This window comes from Rhododendron vialii, chromosome 11a, assembly GCF_030253575.1.
Source record: "Rhododendron vialii isolate Sample 1 chromosome 11a, ASM3025357v1".
Taxonomy (NCBI): domain Eukaryota; kingdom Viridiplantae; phylum Streptophyta; class Magnoliopsida; order Ericales; family Ericaceae; genus Rhododendron; species Rhododendron vialii.
In genome coordinates, this window is record NC_080567.1 from 28,114,558 (window position 1) to 28,142,031 (window position 27,474).

Sequence of the window (27,474 nt, forward strand, 5' to 3'; positions counted from 1 at the left end):
CCAGGTCCAATCAGCCCAGACCACCACCCAAGTCTATGGTCCCCTCTTGGGCTAAATACTCCTCTTGGTTCGCCAAATTATTTTGGGCCAAATGGCCCACTCCATTCTCAGCCCCATGTTCCCGCTCCACTGAATCTTCTACCCGAGATTCAAATTCCTCCGAGCAAGACTTGGATTTGGTACTGTCAAGCATTAAATGCATACCACCCTTTCCTTCTTCGAGCCCCCTACTTCTGATGAAGAGTCCCATCCCTCACCAGACGTCCTTTCCCGAAAGGGCTCTTCTATTGGGTTCCTTGGCACGTCACCATCATCTTCTATCTCCTTCCTGGATTCAACCTCCATAGTAGGATCCCCCAGAGCTTTGATCCCAGCCTCTTTAATCATGGATTGAGAAAAACAAGCTTCTACTTCATCTGGACTAAAGAAAGACGAGGATTCGGACACCTTAACAGCAAATAATTCCCCTTCAACCTCAATCTGGATCCATCTGTCTATTGGACTAATCTCCTTTGTTGCTATCAAAATTTTCCCTTCAGCAAATAACAAGTCTTGGATCGTTTTCTCGTCCAACATAATAAAACAACCCCACACCTCGGCAATCGATTTAAAGGTTTGGGCATTCCAAGCATTTAATGGAATTCCTTTACAACTTAACCAAACAAATCTCTCATGGCTTGCTGGTTCACCCCTCCAAGGATTCACATGATGAAACCAAAGCTTCATCCACTGACCCTTAATAAGAGAGTCCCTTACCTCTTGATTTTGAAAAGTGATCAGAACATACCTTCCACCCAATGAACGAAACTGAGCCACTCTGTTCGTTTCCAAACTAAAGCTCACGTTGAGCGTCATCATGGATACCACTCAATGCATAATGGCCACTGCACTTCTATACAGCCACCCATTGCCACTGGGTTTGACGTGTACAGTTATCTTCGGGTCGCCTCCCATCTTCGATGACTCCCCTTTAAAAGCCTGAATGTATGACCTTCCAAATGGTTCTCCCGTTGATCTCTCCACCAGCCTCTGTTTGCCCGGCTTCTGAATCAGCTCTGGCCCTTGTTTTGATTTCCTCTCTCTCTCTGGACCTGTATGAAAACTGGGCAGCTTCACCCTCTGTTTCCCCTCATTAGACCCAAAGTAAGCTTCTTTAACAAAAAGTCTTGTATTTTCCACCCAAATCCCATTCATTTTAGAAACTGCCAAGCCAGCCGCCACATGACAGTCATATCTAACGAAACCAAACTGATTTCCCGTGCCTTTACTTCTTTTACGCGAAATAAATGCATCCCTAACCACCCCATACTTATTAAACACCCACTGCAGCCACCTCTAATCCTTGTTCGCAGGAATGTTATCCGCATACAGAGTGAATAACTCTCTGTTTCCTATCCCTTTTCCTGATTGACCCCTGTGATTTCTAACCACCGGAATCCATCCCCCATCATGCTCCCCTTTCAGCCTTGATGATTCTTCTCTCACTCTCTCTCTCTCTTTCCATTGTATTAAATGGGGCTACATAGTCATTGAACTTATCAAAGAAAATTAAACCTTCACTAACCTTGTACCATTTCCAACTTGCCAGGATATATGATCTGTCTTGTAATTATTCTATGTTTCATTGTTTAGGTTATTGGGTTTTATCTCTGGTTAGACAATATAAGGGAAAATGACGATTCAAGACGTGTTTTGATAATTAATACTCGTTAATGACGTTTTCAGTATTAACAAATGTTCTTAGCATGTCATTGGCGAGTATTAATTATTAAAATACGTCCTTGAACGTCATTTCCCCACAATATAATGACAAAATCCCCAATCTCTAAGGGTTGACCTGGTGATCTCTTTGGCTTCAGATTTGGGAGTTTGCTCTCTATTAAAATTTCATATTTAATTCTCCTTATTAACAACTCTTGTGGGTATCTCGCAAGCCTCACGCATAATTGTGTAAACGACTACTCCATCCGTCCCACTTTGTTGTGTTTGTTTTGTTTTTGGCACCTCGAAAAAAATTATTTATATCTCACAATCTATAATATTTTTTTATGATTTCAAAAACTTTGTTTAAAAGAATTAATTGAAATCAATCAAACAAGATCTATATCGAATATATAAAATATTATAAATTAAGAGATAGACAATATTTTGAGACGTCCAAAAAAAAAACAGGCAAAACAAAGTGGGACGAAGGGAGTATGAAATTAATGAGCTATATATGGGTATTAATCCGAGGTGTGCGCAAGTTTGCTTGAAACACTTTGCATTACCAGGTATATACACATATATGCATGTAACTGGACTGCTATAGAGGCGCTATGGTTCGAATTTAAATAAACTTTAAGCAAGGGTAATCAATTTTAAATTAATATATTTTCAAATATTTGTGGAACGACTGGGAGTTTTCTCAAAAAAGCCACCTCGCGTTTAAGTTATGTCTTTGTTCAAATTTTTTTTCTATTGGTTATTTTTGCGTTAAACTTTTATATATTATTGATTCATCTCGATGACAGGAATTGAAAAAATAAAAAGTTGCGACCGAAACCCAAATTTTGACACAAAAATTTGGCAAAAACTACCGGACGTGAAGTTTTTTAAATGAAGAGAAAAAAAAATCAATTGGGTTTTTTAAGGAAAGGTAGTCTGACTACATATAAACAATCAATTAGACAATAGTTTTGGATAACCCTCGTAGGGAAAGCACGTAGTAATAAACATGGAAAATTCTATACGTACCGACCAAAAATGTAGGGAAATCGTACCGATAGCCGTGCGAGGCCATCTCCGGCCACCGGACGACCGATCCGAGCCGTCCAAAAATTTTAAAACAAAAAACCGAGGGGCCTAGGCGGGAATCAACGGCATCCGATGTGTGTAGGGTGCTTGATCTAAACACCCTATTTTTCAAGCACCCTACACACATCGGATGCCGTTGATTCCCGCGCTGGGCCCCTCGGTTTTTTGTTTTAAAATTTTTGGACGGCTCGGATCGGCCGTCCGGTGGCCGGAGACGGCTGCGCGCGGCCGTCGATATACCGTCGGTAGAAAATGGTCGGTGCAAATAGCACCACTCAATAAACATTGACTTCGTAGCACCAACAAAAAAAATAAAATTAAACATTGACTTCGTTGCACCAAAAAAAATAAAATAAACATTGCCATCTACTTTCTTCCGTATTTGATTGAAATTTGTGTTTTTTTTATTGAAACTCAACTCTTTTCCCTCGGTGAGATTGTCTAGGGCATCATCCCAATTAATAATTGAAAATATGCTCAAGTAATTGAGGGACGAACCTATGTGGGTCCTGTGGCCCCCAATTGATTTTGTAAAATAATGTTAATAATTTTATATATTTTTACTATACCAAAAAATTCATGACAGTGTTTCACTAAAATTACTTTTAAGTTTTTTTATTCGAATATATTTGTCAATCTATTTTTTATAGTGCTAAATTTTCACACAATTATTTTGTACAAACATACTCATTTCTGTTAAAAATAAGTTAAAGTTACATATATAGTCACCAACATGTTATTTTATGTAAAGACCCGTATTTTAGGCCTTTTTTTTTATATATATATAATTGTACGGCTTGTCGAGATAAACGGTGTGGATATATGGAATGACGTATTCGTAGAAGGATATAAAGGTAAATGGATGAAAGGTGCATGTGTGAGTGTGTGGTGTGAGGGCATGGGATTATCCCCCCCCCCCACCTCTATTATTTCCAGGGAACACTTTCCCCTTCTCATTCTTTTCCTCTCGGCTGTCTCTCTCTCTAATTCTCTCGTCTCTCTCCGGCTCTCATCTCTCTCTCCCGACCTCTCCACCAAAGCCCACCAAATTGGTGCAAAACCCATACAAACCCATCTCCATTTTGACTCCTATACGCGACTCCAGCCTTGAATCTCGTGGGTCTTGCTCGGAGGAGGAGTATTCAGTTGTTTTTCGAAGTTTGGAGAGTTAGGGCTTCCTCAACTTGCGTGGGTTTCGCTTCTCGACTCGAGGTAGGGAATTCTACCTCTCTTTATATGTTTTATGAGTGATTTGGTGCATGAATCGTGCTTGTAATGTCGTGTTTAAGTTTGGATTGAAAATTCGTAGTTGCTGTCAGAATTGTCTGTTTTTCCTGGATTCCTACCGGTAGGCCCGTCCTTTCTACCGGTAAAACGTTGTTACTTTACCAGAAAATCGATTCCCTACCGGTAGGAACTCTTCACCTACCGGTAGAACGATTGAGAAATTCCTTCGTAACCAGCTCAAACGTACAGCAGCAGCTCAAAAGCTGCTCAACGAATTCAATTTCTACCAGTAGGAATTCCTTACCTACCAGTAGGTCAAGTACAAAAATTGTTTCGTTCAACTGTTGACCTTTCTGTTCCCAATTTCTACCGATAGGAACTTCTCACCTACCGGTAGATCAAGTGCTTCTACCGGTAGGAATTCCTTACCTACCGGTAGGTCAAGTACAAAAATTGTTTCGTTCAACTGTTGACCTTTTTGTTCCCAATTTCTACCGGTAGGAACTTCTCACCTACCGGTAGATCAAGTGCTTCTACCGGTAGGAACTTTTTACCTACCGGTAGGTCAAGCGGTACCTACCGGTAGATCAAGTGCTTCTACCGGTAGGAATTTTTTACCTACCGGTAGGTCAAGCGGTTTTGTTCAGATGTTGGCCTTTTTGTTTTCAAGTTCTACCGGTAGGACTTTCCTGCCTACCGGTAGGAGATTAGGAGTTCGAGCTGCTTTCTGCTGCTTTCTTGAGCTGCTGCAGTATCTTTCAGCTGATTCCCTATATCTTTCTAGTCACATGTCGAACCTTTTCATCGACTCCAATGAGTTTGTTGTGTATTCTTCCAAGCGTTTTGATGAGTATTGCTCGTTTCTCACTTAGAGTGGCATCCTATGGACTAGAGTGAACATGTCTAGGGATTCGATGAGTGGTATTGCAATCCGTTCTCTCTCTCGACTCGTAAAATTCTTAGATTCTTTTAGTACATGCTTTTATGGACTCCGAGTATAGAAACTAGATAATCGGGCATCGTAAAGTCAAGTCATGGGTTGATATGTGGTGTGCGAAGGTACGGGGTGTACTTAGGGGTACGGTGAGGACGTGTGTATTGAAGTATATGCAATATGGTAGATTGTTGGTCTTATAATACCATGCGATTGATTAAATGGTCTTTGGATTCAATTGAATGAATGGATGTTTGTGAAATGGGAAGCGGAATGAAAGTGAATAACTAATGGACAGAGTATTGTAGGATTTTATGTATAGGCTTAGTACGTCATGTAAGATGCAGGTATGTGAACAAAAGAGGAGGCATAAATGTGTACATTTGTGGAATCACATAATGATTAACTAAACATTCAGTGATATAACCGTCAAAGGGATGATGAAATTGATTATGAAATGATGTCGATTGTGAAAAGTGTGAAAGGTGACCCAAGTGGTCGTTATTGAGGGAAAAGACTCGGGGTGACCCTACGCTCGAGGGAACTAGACCCGAGGTGACCCAACTGATTCATATTATTGGAGGAAAAGACTCGGGGTGACCCTACGCTCGAGGGAACTAGACCCGAGGTGACCCCAACTGATTATTATTGTTAAGGGAAAAGACTCGGGGTGACCCTGCGCTCGAGGGAACTAGACCCGAGGTGACCCTAGTGATGATTGATGGGAAATACCGGATTAAAAGAAAGGAAAGGTTTTGTAATAAAGGGATTTAATGAAGATCAATGTGGACACGAGAAAGATTGTACTACCGTACAAAGAATGATAAGATGTTTTGATTTGATTATAGACAAATGTGGAATGACGTGAGTTTAATAACATAACTTTTTTTTTGAAGAGGAGTTTAATAACATAACTAGTTAAAGAAGTAAACGGCTAGTGACATTGATGTGAAGTCTAGGACTCTTAGGCGATAATTTGCAGTTTGTTGGTAGCCACTTGTACTATAGGCGTATCTGTCCATGTTCATTCATTCTCGGTGTATGATTCATTCAAACTACATATAGCTTGAGCTTAGAATTCTCTACTGGACTAGTGTAGCTCAACCAAATCTTTCTTTTCAGGTTCTGATGCCGGGCAATAGATTGCATGCATTGTGTGCTTGACAGTAAAAGACTTTTGGAAGCTGACATCACTGGTTATTTCATCATCTTTGTGAAGATCTCAATTCGTTAAAGATGGTTTTGTAAATAATTACTATTGAATTTTCTTTTGACTAAAGTTGTAATTATCAAAACTTAAGGGCTTGTTTGTAAGTTAAACAGGTGGGAAACCCCTTTGGGTAACGTATATGATATGCGAGGTTTCTCTTTTATTGAAATGTATTACTTAATTATGTTGAAAATCGAGGGCGTGACATTTTACCTGCAAAAAATTGTATCATTTTAAGAAATAATGGGGTAAGTTTGATAGTACTTTGTGTGCCCCTACTAATTAATGCATATTTTTAAATCCATCCCCGAATTCACAATAGCTAAACCACACGAGTAACCTCGAAGCGTGAATGTGTTATGCAAAATCTAAACATTTAGCCACCCCTTTAGTTTTGAATATGTGACTTTCAATTTGGGAGCCAAATCCAGGAAATCGGACAGATTTAAAATTTGAATCTGGTTTTGGCGAAAGTACATAAACACCCCCTCAATTATGATCACTTTGTCCCAACAGAGACCCCTGAATTATTTTATTTCCTTTCGTTTCTTCTTAATGTTTGAATCACAGTTTGGAATCGATCGATGACCAACAAATTCAATATAGAAATTTGTACGTTTATAATTGCGATTGGTCTAGTGTAATCAAGCATGTTACAGAGTGGGATGATATTCAAAAGTGTTTTCCGTTAACCTAAACAAGGATTAGGAGAATAAACCTACAATTAATGGAATGTGTCTTCGGATTCAGATTGATGCATGCTTTGTTGATTAATTACTACTTAATTTTGTAGCAGGGATCTTAGTACAAATTATTCCACCTACTGCAAGCATCAAAAGTTGTATTTGATTCCACCTACCACATGTCTATGCATCAAAACCTCATATGATTGTCGGAGTGAGGGGGTGATCTTTTTGTGGGTTTGCCATTGCTCTGCTTTGATGCCTCGTACTTTTGATTTTTTTTTAATTTTTTTGTAATTTGTTTCCAAAGATTAATAAAATAATTTTCCTGTTCAAAAAAAAAAAATTCCTCATACCATGTAAAACATTTTTGACTTTCTTGTGAGCACCATTGTATCTGAAAAAATTAGAAAGATATAATAGTCTGTGTATTCTATGAACGTAACAAAATACAGACAAATCTGATACCTAAACACATACTCACGCCGATACTACCCAAATCCATGAAACATAGATGAAGGATAAGGAATGTTGCAACTTGCGAAGAGTGAGATCAAAAAACAAAAATGAAGTTGACATTAAAATTCGACCATTTCCAAGTCAATAACGATAGAGATATGCACAAAAATCTTCTAACTTAAAAATTCAAGTGACTTATTGTGAAATACAAAGTGGGGTGATACACTACTATCATTGATACGTAGTTAGATACTACTGTTATTTAAAACATTCATCTTATTTTTTGGTACACTAAATAAATGAAACTGAATACATAGGTAAATCAACTCAAATACATCGATTCACTTTCCGACCCACTATTTATTTTCATGAAACCATGAATCCTTTTTCAATCACAACAAGAAGAAGAAAACCAAGAACCGACCGGCCACCCCAGATCACAAAGCACCTTCTATGGCTATCCTGCAAGTTTTGACTTGATTGCATCAACCTCCTGATTTGATATCTGGAAAGCCTTACTCAACACACTATCCGACACCGGGGGCAGAGCAGCAAACAACGTGGCAGCAATGGCCTGAACACCTGGATTCTGGCTGTCGAACGCAGCAATAGCGGCAGCCGGTCCGTTTCCATTATTAATTTGGAAGTGAACCAAACCCTTAGGAAAAGTAAATATGTCACCCTGTTTAATGGTCATGGAAACAAGCACATTGGCTGTGGTAATGAACCCAACATCCAATTCTCCGTAGAGAACGAATAATATCTCGGTGCCGCGTGGGTGGGTGTGGGGAGGGTTAAGGCCGCCGGGGCCAAAGTCGATGCGGGCCATGGAGACACCTAGGGTGTTGAGGCCGGGAATTTGCATCAAATTGGCTGGAGTCACGGTTGAACCCAGCATATTGTTGGCGGGCTTTGGCATTGCTAGACCGGCAAAGAAGAAATCTGATGCGCTGAAGCTTGCCTTGCAGGCAAAACCATTCATCTTCACAGCTATGAATTAGCAATAAGGTAGTATGCTATTAGGTACTGTTGTTATGTCAAAATGAGAAATGAGAGCACAATAATTACAACACCAAATGAAATAGATTTACGAGATTTGGACAGGCATAGGCTAGGAATACACATTTCAAAAACATAGCTCCTAATAAAACTGTGCCCATAACCGTTAAATAAGTTTAAATCCATGTGCATCTTGTTGAAATAAACAGTAAGCTTGATTTGGAACGTGTGAAACTATTGTTTTGGAGGCTTTGCCTAAGGTAAGTTGGTCAAATAAGCCTGCAAGAAGAACTATTGTTTTGGAGGCTATGATTGCCTAAGGTAAGTTGGTCAAATAAGCCTGCAAGAAGAGCAAGAACAAAAACGTGGGCATTGAATTTAAGCTTCCGTATTTCATTTGTGATCTTTGCAAAGTTATCTACTTGTCTGTTTAATTTGCCTATAAAAGAATGTATTCTGATTATGTAATATGTGTGAGTGGAGTAAGAGAATAAGAGAGTTACAGAGAGAGAAATTCCTCCTCTTTGTATGTTATTTTCAGATTGAATGAGTTCAATATATGTGAGTGTGTTTGTGCAATTCTCTTGTGAGTTTCATACATTATAAGTGTGTGATCAATACTCCTCCACCCAACAAAGTGGTATCAGAGCTCTTAGGCTAATCCCGAAAAAAAAAAAAAAAAAAATCTCTCTCACAAAACATACCTTCGCCCTGCTATTTTTTTTCAAACAGACTCAAAATCAGTTTTTTTTTGGTGCTGCCCAGATTTTTGAGTGCGCCGAAAAAAAGTACCATCTGTCTTTTCCACCAGAAAAACAGAAGTGATCGACACTCAGTTTTTCGATTCCATAAACTGAATCGTCTCACGCCGACGAGTTCAGTCCCGGCAAGATCGAAGCCGTCCGACTGGAGGTGAAAGCGCAGCTATTCATCTTCCACAAGTCTGGTGAACCAAGCCGAATCATTGAGACGAAACCGGAGTGGTCACACCCGAAGCCAGACGGACAGTGTGTCTCTGTAGTTCCAGATTGAAGAAGCAATTTTTTCTTCTTTGGTTCCATCGTCAAAATCAAAGAAGAAAGGAGCAGGTGTCTTTGTTTTTTTTTTAAAAAAACAAAAGATTACATTTAATTTCACCACCAGACAAGTTGTCTGATCCAATTCCTCCTACCAAGCTACTTTCCATAAAAGCTGGTCCACCGAAGGTTCAATTGCAGTCTAACTCCTGTATTTTTGAAGTTATCTAGTCAAAGTTCAAAAGTTGCAAAGATTTCATTTTGACCCCAGTAAACTAGATTCCATCATTTCTAGTTTCGATGGCTAATGGAACATCCCAAGCTGTTATTCCAAAGCTCACCAAGGACAATTATGATAATTGGTCCATCCAAATGAGAGCACTGCTGGGTGCTCAAGATGTTATGGAGATGGTAGAAGAAGGTTACGATGAACCCGCCTCAAAAGAAGCTGAAACAGCTTTAAAGGAGGAACAGAAGACCACACTTCGTGCCGAGCGAAAGAAGGATTGCAAAGCCAAGTCCATCATCTATCAAGGACTTGACGAAGCCACATTCGAGATCATCGCTTCCGCCAAAACTTCCAAAGAAATTTGGGAGAAGCTGCAGAAGACCTACAGAGGTGCTGACAAAGTAAAGAGGATTCGCCTTCAAACACTACGAGGTGAATTCGAGTCTTTGCGAATGAAATCCTCAGAATCTATTTCTGAGTATTATGCTCGAATTATGGTGGTTTCAAATCAAATGAGGAGAAATGGCGAAACTCTCACCGACACGAGAGTTATAGAAAAGATCTTGCGATCTTTGGATCGCAGATTCGACTTCATCGTTGTTACGTTAGAAGAACTTAAAGACGTTTCAACCATGTCTATTGAAGAGCTCGTGGGTTCGCTGCAAGCCCACGAACAGAAGTTGCACAGAGACGATGATAGAGCCCCGGAACAAGCTCTACAAATGAAGTTATCCCTCAATGAAGGAAGGTACGAGCAAGGGGGGACATCTCAGAGGGGACGAGGCTATGGTTCCCATGGAAGAGGCTCTAGAAATTCAAATTCCAGAGGCAGAGGTGGCAGAGGATTCTCCAGAGGAGGGAATCAAAATCATGCTCCAAGAGGAGGTGGTCGAGGACAACAAAATTATGCTCCAAGAGGAGGTGGACGAGGACAACAAGGTCATAATCCACGAGGAGGAGGACAAGGCAGAAGAGGCAGTTACAACAATCGTTCGAACGTTGACAAAAGTAACGTTCAGTGTTACAATTGCGAAAAGTATGGCCACTATAGCAACGAGTGCCGGGGAAGATCAGCATCAGATCAAGTTGGCGAAATAGCCAACTATGCAGACAAGGAGCCATCAGGAGGAGATTCAATGAGTCTCATGGCACACAACCCAATCGAGCAGGATCAAGGTACATGGTTTCTTGATTCTGGAGCCAGTAATCATATGACTGGCTCAAGGCAGCTTTTTACTGAACTTGATGAAAAGGTTCAGGGAGATATTTCTTTTGGTGACCTCTCTAAAGTACCAGTTCGAGGGAGAGGTGATATTATAATCAAAAGGAAAAATGGAGATCATGCATTCATCTCTAACGTCTACTATGTTCCAGACATGAAGACTAATATTCTTAGTCTTGGACAATTCCTTGAGAAAGGCTATCAAATTAGCCTGAAGGATATGCAGCTGACGGTTGCGGATGCTCGAGGGAAGCTGATAACTCGAGTAATGATGGCGAAGAACAGGATGTTTCCGCTAACTGTTCTTCATGACACGCCAAAGTGCCTCAATGCCATTATCAATGACAAAGATTGGATATGGCATCTCAGATATGGGCGCCTCAACTTTGAAAGCTTGAAGCTGTTGGCGAATAGGAAGATGGTTAAGGGCTTACCTCATATTCAACATCCAAATGAGGTATGCGAAAGCTGCATTCTTGGCAAACAACACCGCAATAACTTTGGAAAGCAAGTTGATTGGAAAGCATCTATGCCTCTCGAGCTAGTACACACAGATGTTTGTGGTCCATTAAAGCCAATCTCAAATGGTCAGAACAGATACTTCCTCACGTTTATCGACGACTATAGCAGAAAGACGTGGGTATACTTTCTGAAATTGAAGTCAGAAGTATTTGAACAGTTCAAAGAGTTCAAAGCTCTTGTTGAGAAAGGAAGCGGCTACCACATTAAGACATTGCGGTCAGACCAAGGAGGAGAGTACACTGGAGATCAATTTGAGGGATTCCTTAGGCAACAAGGAATCAGACACCAGTGCACACCTGCCTATACTCCTCAACTAAACGGTGTAGCTGAAAGGAAGAATCGCACCATTCTCAACATGGCTAGAAGCATGTTGAAAGATAAAGACATGCCCAAGAGATTTTGGGCCGAAGCAGTTCAGTGTGCAGTTTATCTACTGAACAGGTGTCCTACGAAGAATGTGCAGTCGAAGACACCACAAGAAGCATGGTCCACTCACAAGCCAGGTGTGGGTCATCTCAGAGTGTTTGGTTGTATTGCCTATGCTAAAGTTCCGGAGGCTAACAGAACCAAACTCGAAGACAAAGGAGTTAAGTGTATCCTTGTTGGATATGGTGACAGAACGATGGGATACAGGTTGTATAATCCCATCACTCAGAAAGTGATTTTCAGCAGAGATGTCATTTTCGAGGAAAATGAATCCTGGAGCTGGGGTCAAATAGAAGCTACCAAGAATATGGAGCTAACACTTGAAGATGAAGAACAGGTACAAACCAGAGATGTACCTGGTAGACCAGAAGATCAACCAGCATCTTCCCGTGGTTTCTCTTCACCACAACAAGGTGAACCATCCTCACCAGTTGAACGAGAAATTTCAGACATGAGGCCCAGAGGAATTCGGAACTTGAATGATCTGTATCAGAATACAGATCAGATGGATGCAGATTTTACCATGTTCTGTCTGCAAATCAGTTGTGATCCAGTTAGTTTCGAGGAAGCTACCCAAGAAGGAAAATGGAGGAAGGCTATGGATGAAGAGATTCAGTCCATAGAGAAGAACAAGACTTGGGAGCTGACTAACCTCCCAAATTGTCACAAGGCAATTGGAGTAAAGTGGATCTACAAAGCTAAGAAGAACGCTCAAGGAGAGGTTCAGAGATACAAGGCAAGGCTTGTAGCAAAAGGATACAAGCAAAGAGAAGGCATCGACTATGGCGAAGTATTCGCCCCTGTTGCCAGGATGGAGACAATCAGGCTAATAATCTCATTAGCTGCTCAGAAAAGATGGAAGATCTACCAGTTGGATGTCAAGACAGCATTCCTGAATGGATTTCTAGAAGAAGAAATCTATATTGAGCAGCCATTTGGATATGTGAAGAAAGGTCATGAAGACAAAGTGTACAAATTGACGAAGGCGCTATACGGGCTGAAGCAAGCGCCTCGTGCATGGAATACCAGAATTGATAAGTACTTCCAAGAGAATGGATTCGAGAAGTGCCCTTACGAACATGCACTCTATATGAAGAAGGAGACTGATGGAAGCCAGTTGTATGCATGCCTCTATGTTGATGACTTGATTTTTACAGGCAACAATCCAGCCATGTTTGAAGCATTCAAGAAGACGATGTTTCAAGAGTTCGAAATGACGGACATCGGACTTATGGCTCACTTCCTAGGCATTGAAGTGACGCAAAGTGACGAAGGAATTTTTATCTCCCAAAGCAGGTATGCCATGGAGATACTGAAGAAGTACGGGATGGAGACATGCAATCCTGTGACGACTCCAGTCTACAGTGGACTGGAACTGAAGAAAAGTGATACTGGGAATGTTGATCCAACCTATTTCAAAAGCTTGGTTGGAAGTCTGCGATATCTAACCTGTACTAGGCCAGACATACTCTATGGTGTTGGGCTAGTCAGTCGATACATGGAGACGCCAGATCAGTTACACTTGTTCGCAGCAAAGCGGATTCTCCGCTACATCAAAGGAACTCATAATGACGGACTATTCTATCAGTCAGGCGGTGACCTGAATCTTTCCGGCTATTCAGATAGCGATTGGGGAAGAGACTTGGATGAAAGGAAGAGCACAACAGGGTTCGTTTTCTTCATTGGAGATACTGCCTTCACTTGGACATCCAAGAAGCAAGCGATTGTGACATTGTCATCTTGTGAAGCTGAGTATGTTGCCGCTAACTCAGCTGTCTGTCATGCTATATGGTTAAGGAATGTGCTGAAGCACTTGGGCTTTCTGCAAAAATTGCCCACAGAGATCTATGTTGACAACCGCTCTGCAGTTGCGCTTGCAAAGAACCCGACTCATCATGAAAGAAGCAAGCACATCGATACCCGCTACCACTTCATCAGAGAGCATGTAAAAGCAAATGAAGTGGAGTTAGTTTCTTGCAGGACATATGATCAAGCAGCAGATATCTTTACGAAGCCCCTCAAACATGAAGCTTTCGTCAAAATGAAGACAATGCTTGGAATGAAGAATCTCTGAGAATCAAGCTTAAGGGGGGATGTTGAAATAAACAGTAAGCTTGATTTGGAACGTGTGAAACTATTGTTTTGGAGGCTTTGCCTAAGGTAAGTTGGTCAAATAAGCCTGCAAGAAGAACTATTGTTTTGGAGGCTATGATTGCCTAAGGTAAGTTGGTCAAATAAGCCTGCAAGAAGAGCAAGAACAAAAACGTGGGCATTGAATTTAAGCTTCCGTATTTCATTTGTGATCTTTGCAAAGTTATCTACTTGTCTGTTTAATTTGCCTATAAAAGAATGTATTCTGATTATGTAATATGTGTGAGTGGAGTAAGAGAATAAGAGAGTTACAGAGAGAGAAATTCCTCCTCTTTGTATGTTATTTTCAGATTGAATGAGTTCAATATATGTGAGTGTGTTTGTGCAATTCTCTTGTGAGTTTCATACATTATAAGTGTGTGATCAATACTCCTCCACCCAACACATCTAACTGTTCCGGACAAGGTTATGTCCAGAATTGTGTTTTAAATTAAGGTGTTTCTAGCATTGCTCTATGGACAAAATAAATACTCCATCTGTTCCATTTTCATTGTCTATTTTTGAATTGCGTGCTAATTTTTAATTGCTTATATCTTTAAATTTATAATATTTTTTTTAATTTTGAAAACTTTGTATTATAAAACTAATCGAGATTTATCAAGCAAAATTCTTATTGCATATTTTTTCAAGATCTACACTAAAAAATATAGGTAAAAGACATAAAATAGAAAAACAAAATAATGGACAATGAAAATTGGACGGAGGGAATACCATTATTGGGATCAGCAACACAAACATCTTGGAGCATATCCGGATCTGCAGAAACAGAGCTGGAAATGGTGGCTATTACTAGCACCATAACGACCCCCACAGAGAGTTTTCCAGCAGCAACCATGGTTGGAAGGTGTATGAGAAATGTGTTGTGTTTCTAAAAGGTGAAGCAAATCAGACCTTGGAAAAAGCTAGAGGAGTAGCTAGAGGAGTAATAACAAGAGAGAAAAGTTGAGATTTGGATACTGGGAACAAGAAAGGTGGGGTGCCTTATTTATAGGCAGTGGTCATTAGAGAGAGAAAGTCTTCTAGTTAGAGAGAGAGGGAGGCCCCATAAAGCCCCCGCCCCCGCAAAGAACGGAAAAAACTAATTTTATGCCCTTTCTTGGACAGTGTTTTCGAATAGACAATTAGTTACCCAAAGAATAACATCTATTTCACGTGATGGAGTAAACAAAACATCTATATACTCATATTGATCTCACTCAACCGTGTCAAATTTTACGTTGATATATATGAATAACAAATTAGATTATATATCGAACAGGATCACATATACGATGTTTGATAAATTTTATATGGTCTATAACATGTATCATATATTACACATTGATTTGGAGGATTTTTTCTCCTTATCGGCTGTATTTTTTTTTTTTTTTCTTCTCAACTTCTTGTTGGAAGGTCCTCCCAATGTACCCATTATCAAATTTTTTATCAATAATATTTTTGCCATTTCATAAAAAAAAAACATTTATCGTATACTGTTTACTGTAATAGGATAAAATGTGAAATATGCGGTATTATGAGTTGTGGTATACTGAATTCAATCAGTATTACTTTGATGAAACCATACATATCATCTGATCCAATAATATTCTTGCACCATTGATGTTGTCAACCAAAGTGTCATAGTGTCTTGATGATTTGGAGAATGAGGTTTACCTGGAGGATGATGACGATTTCGAGGAGGATGCATTCCTTTCTTTGGAATTTTAAGTTCGAGGTTTGTTGTTCTGGTTTTCTTTATGGTTTTTAGGTCTTGCTCCTTTGAGTTTCTTTGGTGTTTCGGGTGTGGCTGTAAATGTTGGGTCTTTTGTTTCGTGTTCGGGTTTTAGGTGATGGGTCTAGTTTTTGTCTTAGTGATTTTTGTGGTGTTTTGTTTTGTGGAGTGTTTTGTGTCGGGCTTGGCTCGTGTTCCCATTGTTTAGGCTTTTGGTGCGGTTGGCTTCTTGTCATCCTTTGGTGTTGGTTCTCAAATGACGTTTATGCCGGTGTGCCTGAGATCCGTTTAATATTTGTATTTTTTTTAAAATTAATAAAATCTTTTTGCTTAGAATAAAAAAGTGGCATAGTGTCTTATGGAAGTCTCAAACAAAAATCAAAAGGTCAATACTATTGGAAGGTGATAAGTTATTATAAGGATTTCTTCGGTGGGACCAAGTCCAGTTAAGAAAATAATATGGGTGCGCCATTTATGACCCAGTCCCGTTAAAAAATTAATACTCCATAATAATATGGGAAGTCACGCTAAAGGACTGTCTAAGGGTCTCTATATTTTACAGTTTTTAGTACTATTTTTTACATTTGTGTAGTTTTTGGGTGCCAAGCGGGTACCACGTGGTGGTATTCATTCGTGATCCGGACAGTCCAATCGTATTTTGGACGGTCTGGATTCAATCCCTCTCTCTCCCCTCCCCTCACCCCACCACTCTCTCTTCTCTTTTTGTCTCTTTTAAATTCAGACCGTCAGAAACACGATTGGATAGTCCAGATTACCGACAAGATACCATGTGGACAATACCCTACCAGCACCCAAAAATTTCTCCCATACCGTTGGCAGGTGAAATTAATCTAATTTTCTTGTTGGATTAACGAACTTGTCTAAAACTTGGTATTCAAGTCACAAGCCCGTACGACCCGCTCAAAGATTGTGTTTCGATGGGGATAGAGTCAATGAACTTTTTTAAAACAAAAAAAAAAAACCTTCACTAACCTCGTGCCATTTCCAACTTGCTAGGTCTAGGACGTGTGATCTGGCTTCTTATTCTATATAGTATGTTTTATTGTTTAGGTTTTTGGGTTATATCTCTGATCCTCACGCGTAATTGTGAAAACGACTACGGACCGAGTTATAGGTATTAATCCAAGGTGTGTGAGCAAATTTGCTCGAGACACCTTGCATTACCATGTATATATACATATACTAGCGTTTGTACTCGTTCGATGCACAGGATAAAAAAATCAATTTGGCCCTATGTATCGAATGGGTACAACACTAGTTGCTTCCATTCTATGCACTGAAAGACATATATGCACTGATTCTATGCACATCTCTCTCCTTCCATCTCCCACATGACAGCGTCTTAGGAACATTGGTCTCATTGGCCCCATGTATCAAATGTGTTCGATTTACGCTAGCATTGGTCTCATTTTATGCACTGAAAGACATATATGTGTGACAAATAAATTTAGAGTACCACATGACAGCGTCTTAGGAACATAGACTAATTTTTCCTCTATATTCCACTCCCACATCTCTCTCCTTCCATCTCCCACGCTTCCCCTTCTCTCTCACCCCACCTACGTTTCTCTCTCATTTTTTTAAAAAAACTCAAAAATTCTAGGAATTTATGATTGAGGATTGAGAGGCTTCTGAATTAAAAATTCTAGGAATTTGGGATCGGAGTTTGAAGGTTTTGAAGGCTCACACACATTTGCATAGGATATTGATAGATAGATAGATAGATGGTAATCTTCGTGCCTCGTGGTTTGGATCTTTTTAATCTTTGTAATTTGTTTCAAAGATTAATAAAATTAATTCTTTTTTTGCTGTTAAAAAAACATATATGTATGTACACGGACTTTTCAAGAGGCACAATGGTTCAAATTTAAATAAAATTTAAGTAATAGCACTCGATTTTAAGTTAATATGTGTTCGAATATTTGTAGAACGACTGAGAGTTTTCCTAAAAAAGCTGCATCGTCTTTATGTTATGTCTTTGTTCAATTTTTTCTTCTTTTGCATTTGTTAATTTTGAATTAAATTGTTTGTTTTGCAGAGCAAAAAAAAAATTTGCGTTAAATTTTTGTGAATTATTGATTCGTCTCGTCGAGAGAAATTGAAAAAATAAAGACAGCCTTGGATTTGTGTGCCCCCACTAATGCATGTTTTTAATTAAATCTGTCCCGGAATTCACAATAGCTAAGAGCATCCGCAATGGGTTTGTTAACTAGTATATATGTTAATTATATGTGTTAAGATTTAACAAACAAAATTGTATTTTTTGTGCCACAATGCTTGTGTGTTAGAGTGTGCTAGAGTGTGCTAAATGTAGTAGTGTGTTAGTATGGTTATCAAGTTTAGCAAAGAAGTTAACAAACAATAAGTGGGTTCTATCCCTATAAATTCAAACTTCAACCATAAAAACATAAATGCCCACACTACATTCTTTTTTGAAAACTTACCGTTAGCTTGATTTACCGTTGCCTTTTTCATTGTTTTTCTATATATGCGTTGAACACCAAAGGTCAGAATAAAGGCAAAATAGGCAATGAAATTTCATGCTCTAAACATAATTCTTTTAAATGGGAAGTGGAGTGGCAGGAACATTGGCCGTTGGCCTTTCCTTCATTACAGAAAAATGACATTGGTGACATATAGTCATTGACTCATTGTAAAAGTTTTTATTATAGCCATTGTTTTGATACATTATTTTAAAGAGTTAACACACTCCTAACTAATCCATTGAGGTACTCATATATATACTAACACACTTTTAAGTTAACACACACTTGTAGGACTCATTTTTTATTCTAACACATACTTTAACAAACATTTTGATACACAAATATAACACACTCATTGCGGATGCTCTAAGCTGTACGAGTAACCTCAAAACGTGAATGTGTAATGCAAAATCTAAACATTTAGCCAACCCTTTAGTTTTGAATATGTGACTTTCAATTTGCAAGCCAAATCCAGTAATCGGACAAATTTAAAATTTGAGTCTGGCTTTTCTTAAAACTCAAAATTTCCTGGCATTTATTTCATACATAATGTCATCTACTTGTTTGATCGTGAGTAAAGAGGTAAACAAAGTAAGTTTGTAGATTACAGCTTCCATATGGAGTACTCATATGCTATATATTGCTGGTATTTTGTGACCTGTTTTAATTGGGACAGAGCACTAGTATTGAGTTGCAAGGTGCTAAACAACTCCTTTATTTTGGAGGGCTAAGATCGAGTTGCAACTGGAGGAAAGATCTTTGAGCTTTGACCTCTCTCTTTCAACTCCTAATCTGTGGAGGGATAAGAGATCTGGGGAAAGGATATCGATACTCGGTATTGGTGATTATTTTGGTATTGCTGGTCACTCTTTCAACTCCATCTATCGGAGGGCTAAGAGTTTGGATACTTGATGCTTTTTTTTTTGTTCGGCAAAAGAAAATTTTATTAAACTCGAAAAGGATACATCGAGTAAAGGGGAAGGGAGAACCAGAAAGTTCATCACAACCGATGAAGTACGGATACGCCTAACCCAGTCACGTATAGGTATCGGATACTTCCCAGATACGGATACGCACCCGATACGCTCCGATACGTATCGGATACGGCAAATAAGTATCCTGTAATTAAATTAAATGTTTTAATTTTCGGATACGCGAGGGATACGACCGGATACTTTTGTGATACGGTGGTAGTCACACACAGCGAGAGAGAGAGAATCAGAGACGAGAGAGACGGCTGAAGAGAGAGAGAGAGAGAGAGAGAGAGAGAGAGAGAGAGAGAGAGAGAGAGAGAGAGAGAACCAGACGACGACGGTGGCATCGACGACTGATTTTTTACCCCTTTCGATCGACGATGACGGCAGCTAGATCAGATGTAGATCGTTATGTTTTTTTGCTGGGTTTCTCTATTGTTCTGTAGTTATATACCAAGCTATTCTTAGTCGCTTGGATAGATTTTTGCTTTCTCAACAGTGGCTTCAAGAATTCAAAGTGCTACAGTGGGGATTAGAGAGACTTATCTCTGATCATTGTCCGGTTGTTATTATGGATGTTAGTAGGGACTGGGGTCCGAAGCCTTTCAAGTTTATGGATATCTGGTTAACGCACCCGGATTGCTTGAAGATTGCCAAAGAAACTTGGGAATCGACACAAGTGACGGGGTGGGCGGGCTTCAAGCTACTTCAGAAATTAAGGGCTGTAAAAGAGAGGCTAAAGTTATGGAATAAGGAAGGTTTTGGGGATGTAAATTCAGAGTTACTAGTAGTAGAAGCGGAACTACACCATTTTGATTTACTTGCTGAAGATCGGCAACTCACGCCGGAAGAGAAAGCTAACAAATGCAAATCCAAAACTGAGTTTTGGAGGCTATCTCGCTTAACTGAATCGATGTGGAGACAGAAATCCAGAGTAAGGTGGTTTAAGGAGGGCGATAAAAACACTAGATTTTTCCAGGCCGTGGCTAATAGTAGGTACAGAAGGAATTTTGTTGGTTCTATTATTGTTGCTGGCCGAACTGTAGAAGATCCTATAGAAATAAAGGCAGCTGCTGTTGAACATTTTAGTGCTAATTTTTTGGAAGAGAGAAGTTCAAGGCCTACCTTGGGGGGTTTGTTCCCTAGGCAATTGCAGCCGACTGTCTCTCTGTTTTTGGAAACACAGTTTGAGGAGGAGGAAATTGTTGGAGCATTGAAGGAGTGCAGCAACTTAAAGGCGCCGGGTCCAGATGGTTTCAATTTCTCCTTTGTAAAGAGGGGCTGGGATTTCATGAAGAATCTGGTTCTGCTTTTCTTTAGAGAGTTTCATTCCATTGGAAAGCTGACTACAGGTATTAACTCTACCTTTGTGTCTTTAATTCCTAAGGTAGGCAGCCCTATGTTTTTCAAAGAATTCAGACCCATTAGTATGGTGGGTTGGGTTTACAAATTACTTTCTAAAGTTCTGGCGAATAGAATCAAATCCCTTTTACCTTCAATTATTGGTGAGTCTCAAGCTGCTTTTATTGGAGGGAAACAAATTTTGGATGGGGTTTTGATAGCGAATGAGGCTATCCATAGTTGGAAGAATGGAAGCCACGGTGGTCTACTTTTGAAAATCGATTTTGAAAGAGCATATGATTGTGTTAACTGGGAATTTTTGCTTGATCTGCTCTTAAAATTGGGGTTCGGGGAGAAGTGGCGTAGATGGATCAAGGAGTGTTGCTCCTCGGTGTCTATGTCCGTATTGATCAATGGCTCTGCATCTAAAGAGTTCAAAACGCAGATAGGTCTTAGGCAAGGGGACCCATTGTCCCCTTTTCTTTTCAACATTGTGGTGGAAGCTCTTAATATTTTGCTGGTTAGAGCTAGGGAGCGAAATTTAATTAAAGGAGTCAGAATTGGGACCAATGGGGTTTTAGTTTCCCACCTCCAATTTGCTGATGATACTATTCTTTTTTGCAACAATGATAGAGAGGAAATGGCCAATATTAAAAGGATCCTTAGATGTTTTCAGCTCATGTCGGGACTGAAAATCAATTATTCCAAGAGTTCGTTGTGTGGAGTTAATATTCCACAGACGGATGTGTTATCCCTTGCTCATGTTATGGGGTGTAAGGTTGAAGTGCTTCCAATTAAGTATCTTGGGCTTCCCTTGGGAGCTAATCCGAGAAGGATCAAAACTTGGAAACCAGTTTTAGATAAAATGGAGCAGAGGTTAACTGTATGGAGAAGGAAAACCAATTCTACGGGTGGGAGACTCACTCTTATTAACTCTTCTTTCACTAACTTGCCAACCTACTTCATGTCAATGTTCAAGATACCCGTGGCTGTGGCAAAGGCTATAGAGAAGCTCCAAAAACAATTTTTTTGGGGGGATACATTGGAGAAGAGGAAGGTTCATTTGGTGAAATGGGAAATGGTAGCAAAGAAAAAGGAATTTGGTGGTTTGGGAGTTAAGAGGGTGATTCAACAAAACCTTGCCTTGTTGTCCAGATGGTGGTGGCGATTTAACGAGGACAAAGACTCTCTTTGGGTCAAAGTTATTAGGGGGAAGTATAATCTGGATAAAAGAGCGTGGCTACCTTCTTTACCGAGATCGGGCCGTATCTCCAACATTTGGAGAGATATTTGTTCTTTGGCAGACCCATCTTCTAGTATTGGCTCGATCCTTACTGAGGGATTTCGGGTTCAAGTCCATTCTGGGCAAGACACTTCCTTTTGGAACCACATTTGGCTGGGGGACAGGACACTCAAAGAAGCTTTCCCTAGACTATTCCTAATCTCTAACCAAAGAGAGGACACGGTGAGGTCAGTGAAGGAAAGGTCAGGGAATATGCAATGGAAGCTACAATTTAGAAAGAGGTGGTTGAATGTGTGGGAGACTAACCTATCTGAGGAATTACATCTAAGACTGGCTTTGGTAACTCTTGATCAGACCAAGAGGGATGTGCTTCAATGGAATTGGACTACCGATAATCGCTTTTCTTCCAAGTCAGTTTACCACCAATGGGAAGAGATTGGTCATTCTCGGAACCAACTTTTGGGCTCACTGTGGAAAAATCTTTGCCCTCCTAAGGTGGAAATTTTTTCGTGGCTGGCGATTCAGGATAGGGCCCCAACACGATCAGAGCTCTTCAGTAGGAATATCATTCAAGAGGGCCAAACAGTTTCCTGCCCTTTGTGTTCCTTGCATCTCGAAACTCCTGATCATCTTTTCTTGCACTGTATATTCTCTTGGAATATTTGGTCTCTAATTTTGGATTGGTGGCATGTTTCGTGGGTTTGTCCTAATTCGTTGGCAAATTTAGCTATATGGTGGTTTGACAGCGGGTTTAGGAATCTGGAGAAAAATATATGGGAAGTGTCTTTCTATGCCACTTTGTGGTCTTTATGGCTAGCCCGGAATGACCTCGTCTTTAACAATGCAAATTTGAGTGTCGAGGTAGTAGGAGAATTGGTGAAAACTAGAGTCGCAATGTGGATGAAGACCAAGTTCGGAATCAAGATTTATTCGGTGGAGGAGTTTAAATTGTTTCTTGACGGTATTCGTAAGCTCAAATTGTAGTTTTTGTTGAGGTGTAGTGGCTGTCTAACTTTTTGTTGGATGGGCTAGTCACTGTTTTCGTTTGTCTTGTTTTACCCTCGATGTACCCTTTCGAGTTTCTATAAAAAGTTTCGTTTGCCGAGCAAAAAAAAAAAAAATATATAGAATACAAAAATTACACCATAGCCCCTTAAGTTCTATTGTTTTGATCATACCCCTTAAGTTCTTTATCACGACACTAAAGTCCCTTAATTTCTAAAAATTACAGTTTTATATCTCCCTGACTCCTAGTTTTATATTTTTCTCCCAGTTTTACCCCTAGCAAATATAAACATTACATCATTTTGACTTCTTATGCCTAGTAGGAGACTAATAATTATGAATATATATAATTTGCACAGCCGTATCTCCGACGTATCCGTATCCTAGTTTTTTAGGTTTTGACGTATCGCCGTATCTGTATCGTGTCATATCCGTATCCCGTATCCGTATCCATACTTCATAGACCACAACCCTAAAAAGGGAAGGAAAATAAAAAGAAAGTTACACCCAAAAAAGACACCTAAACAATGAGTTTTCTAACACCGTCAAGGTTTGATTTGGATACTTGATGCTGACTTTGAGATCAAAATGTATGAGGAAGTACTATGTTCTAGTATGTTTTTTCGATCCATTTTCTCAACAGTGTGTGATGGTTTCTGAGGTATGATGAAATCGGTTATCTCCTACCTATGCTTAATACCGAGTTGGGCCTAAAGATGCAAATACAAAATGATCGATGGTGTGCATGTGAATATTGAGGATCCTTGTGCTACTGGTCCTTTTTCTATCAGTTGGTGTTGATTCTGAGGATTTTGAAGTTGATGCTGAGGACTGTTAATATATGATGTCAAACGAAGCGGGTGTGTTTTGATCTATCCTGATGGCTTTAATTTTGTCGAAGAGGTGTTGCTGGTTTTGGCTCCACAAATATGATTCCTATCAATCCAATGCTTACCCTGCCGGCTGCTCTTTAGAATGGTACGTTGCATGGTTTGATGTGGATATAGATACACGAAAGAAATGCTGATATATAAATGTTGTCCATGACTGGAAGTTTTTGTTGTATTTGGTACCCGTACGTAGTTTGAAGCTTGTCTCTTCTCAACTTCTTGTTGGAAGTTTCTCCCTTTCCCGGCCCTCTTTCTCTCCTCTTTCTTTCTTTCCCCTCTCCTTTTCCCCTCTTCTTTTCTCTTGATGTATCCATTGTCGAGTTTATTCTTAATAATATTTTTTTGTTTCAAAAGACCAAAAAAAAAGCCTGTCTTTAATGTTTTGCTTAAACTAATATATGTTGTAGTAGCTTTCTTGTTTCATTTCGTTTTCAGCACTTTGCTGAATTCTCTCTATCTTGCCTCTTCTTTTCTAATGAGTCGTTTCTCATTGCTTTGGTTTGGGACTTTTGTTCCGTGTACACTTTGTCGAGATATAATAAATAAACTTTTGTTGCCGATTAAAAAAAGAAAAGAAGTTTTCTTAAAAATGAACCAAAACCTAATCTCCAACCCCAAACCTACTCCGCTCCTGCATGCTCTATGTCCCGAGACTCTGACTATTTTGTGGAGTAGTATTATAATTGGAGTTGTTATCATTATAATTAGCTAATTCTTTACACAACAGAAATCGGATATAGAATGGATGTCCAAATAATTGTGCTTAGCCGCACAAGTTTTTTCAAGGCTGCGATTATCGAATGATTCTCGCTGCTTCTGGAAAGGGAGACACCGAGGGTGGCAGAAGTTGTCAGTTATCTAATGATTATCTTAGTTCCATTAGTTTCTTTATAAAGAAAATCTTCTTTACAGTTGTTCCATAAAGAAGAAGTTACGGAGTTCAATCGCAATCGTGTTTTTGGATGATCCTGATGTTAATGAAATTTTTTCGGAGAAGAGTTAATTATGACCGGTCATAATTGAAAACGAATCTCAGTCATTAATTGCGCCAATAAACGGTTAAGATTGCGCCGCTACGTGAATTGTTCACGGAGCCTATGTGAAAAAGACTATCTCATCTTTTTAACATGTTTGAATGACCCTTTCGAGCTTTTTTGTTCCCCAACTTTTTTCTTGATGTACCCTTTCGAGCTCTAATAAAATTTCCTTTGCCGAGCAAAAAAAAACATGTTTGAATGACAATTTGGAATCGCGATAACATAAACTAAGGATTAGGAGAATCAACCTACAATGGAATATGTCTTCGGACTCAAATTAATGCTTTTGTTGATGCACTACTTCTGTAGCAAATCAAAGTAAAAATTTTTTGAAAAAAACAAAAATAAGATTAAAACAATTGGATCTCAATCATAATTTTCTACTTTATATATGTTCCTCTCATCATAATGAACCAATAATTCACAAAAATTTTAACAAAAAACTAACAAATGCGAAAAAAATTAAATAAAAACAAAATACTTCAAATGAATTATTTAGCCATGCAAAATGCCCCATAATTAGGCCATGTGTGCAGAAGTGCATGGTTGTCATTGATGTTTTAGTTGGTGGGAGGAATTTGCTATGTTTCTATCTTGGGTTTGACTTTGAAAGGAAGAGAGAGATAGTCACGCGGCTGTCAAAAGGTGAAAGGAAAAGGGTGAAATAAGATGTTATTGGTATTTAAAACACTCGTCTTATTTCTCGGTAAACACAAGAAACGATACCGAATACATAGGTAAATGGATTCAAATACAATATTGATTTACTTTCGGACCCACTATTTATTTTCTTGAAACCGTGAATCCTTATCTCACCCACCCCAAATCACAAAGCAAGCACCCTCTAGGGCTTTCCTCCAAGCTTTGACTTGATTTCATCAAGCTCCTGATATGATATCTGGAAAGCCTTACTCAACACACTGTTCGAGACCGGGGGCATGGCAGCAAATAACGTGGCGGCAATAGCTTGGACACCAGGATTCTGGCTGTTGAACGTAGCAATAGCGGCGGCCGGTCCTTTCCCATTATTCATTTGGAAATGAACCAAACCCTTAGGGAAAGTAAATACGTCACCCTGTTTGATGGTCATGGAAACAAGCACATTGGCTGTGGTAATGAACCCAACATCCAATTCTCCGTAGAGCACGAAAATGATCTCAGTGGCGCGCGGGTGGGTGTGGGGCGGGTTAAGGCCGCCGGGGGCAAAGTCGATGCGGGCCATGGAGACACCTAGGGTGTTGAGGCCAGGAATTTGCATCACATTGGCTGGAGTCACGGTTGAACCCAGCATATTGTTGGTGGGCATTGGCATTGCCAAACGGGAAGAGAAGAAATCCCATGGGCTAAAGTTTGCCTTGCAGGCAAAACCATTCATCTTCACAGCTGTGATTCAAAAATAAGGTACTATTAGTATTAGGTACTGTTTTTATGCAAAAATGAGAACAGAGTAATTACATATATAAGAGTGAAATAGATTAAGGTGGTTTACGCCGAAAGCTTATATATTTATGGACGAAGATTGACAGCAAAGATTCCTTATGAAAAAAGGAGAGAATACCATAAAACTTAATAATACCAACGAAAACTGACAAACCTGTAGTGAAGCTAACAGAGGTTAATTTCAGCCCCACACATAGTTTATATTCGATACTAGCACTGCTTAGTTATAAGTTCAACTATTTTCGATATAATTAGTATGTTAGTCTCTTATAATTTCAAATTCCATAGTTTGATTCACTCAGAATCCAAGTGATGATTTTAAATTGCCAATGTTTTTCAGTTTATTTCGCAGATAAGAAATATGTACATCAGCATTTTAGTCATTCGAAGAAAAAACGAAATAATTTCACCCTTATTGCCGCATTTCACCAAACTCATTTCAATATCTATTTTACAATCACACTTACTTACACACTCATTTGCACGCCCATACTCACAAGGGTGTGTATATGGATTCTAGAAATTTTGCACACACACTGGACGTGCGTAGTAAATCTGTGAATGTGGGTGTGTAAATGGGTGTAGTTGTACGATTGCTTGTTGAACAATTCGTATGAGCAAAAAAGGGAGACGGGTTTTTGAAAAAATTCAATACCATTATTGAGATCTGCAACACAGACGTCTTGAAGCATATCCGGGTCTGCAGAAACAGAGTTGGAAATGGCGGCTATGAACACCATGATGGCCACCACAGAGAGTTTTCCAGCAGCTGCCATGGCTGGAAGAGGTATGCGAAAAGTATTGTGTTTCGGAAAGGTGAAGCAAATCAGAGAGCTTGAAAAGAGGAGCAATAACAAGAGAGAGAAGTTGGGATTTGGATACTGGGGACAAGAAAGATGGGTGCCTTACTTATAGGCAGATGTTTTCGGCGCGGGGGGGGGGGGGGGCGGGCATAGAAGCCAATGCAATATCCATTAAACAGGTCCCATAAAACGTTTTTTTTTTTTAAAGTAATACAGAGTGTCCCGGACCAACTTGCACGCATCTCGAATTAGTCCCTACAACCTCTCGTATAGCCACATCACATGCACGCTTACACGTGAGGTAATTAATGTGACAAACTTCATAAGTTATTAGCAAGAAAAATCGATTTGAGACCTTAGAATCAAGAAAATATATAATTTTCAGGCCAGAACCACTTGACGAATATATCATGAGATACTATATTCTGGCACCATTAATAACATTGTTGTCAACCAAAGTAGTGTCGCAGTGTCTTATGAAAGTCTATTCATTGTCAATTGTCTTTAATGACATTGGAATCTCTCTATTCATTGTCAATTGTCTTTAAGATGAATATAAAGTTCTACATGGTATCAAAGCGGGGCCCATTTCACTCCATATTTTAAAAATTCACGATCCACATCTCATAATGACAGACTAGCAAAAATG

At 39.4% G+C, this 27,474-nt stretch overlaps 2 protein-coding genes across 3 annotated transcripts in view; both read right to left on the minus strand.

Moving 5' to 3' along the window:
• Window positions 1-7,466: 7,466 nt before the first annotated feature.
• On the minus strand, window positions 7,467-14,832 carry LOC131307576 (germin-like protein 5-1). Its single transcript, XM_058334169.1, has 2 exons — window positions 14,586-14,832; window positions 7,467-8,299 (listed from the first exon to the last, which is right to left on the minus strand). Exons 1-2 carry the CDS (start codon window positions 14,707-14,709, stop codon window positions 7,767-7,769), a joined length of 657 nt encoding a protein of 218 aa, XP_058190152.1. The 5' UTR covers window positions 14,710-14,832; the 3' UTR covers window positions 7,467-7,766.
• Window positions 14,833-25,228: 10,396 nt separating this feature from the next.
• Window positions 25,229-27,474, minus strand: part of LOC131307575 (germin-like protein 5-1) — a 36,855-nt gene continuing 34,609 nt past the window's right edge. The window contains exons 1-2 of one of the 2 annotated variants that reach the window (XM_058334166.1): window positions 26,678-26,910; window positions 25,229-25,965 (exon numbers count right to left, since the gene is read on the minus strand). In XM_058334166.1, coding sequence (XP_058190149.1) covers window positions 25,427-25,965; window positions 26,678-26,798 — 660 coding nt within the window. In that variant the 5' untranslated portion in view covers window positions 26,799-26,910 and the 3' untranslated portion in view covers window positions 25,229-25,426. Of the gene's footprint in view, window positions 25,966-26,677; window positions 26,911-27,474 lie in introns of those variants that run through there. The other variant, XM_058334167.1, reaches the window with a different exon arrangement.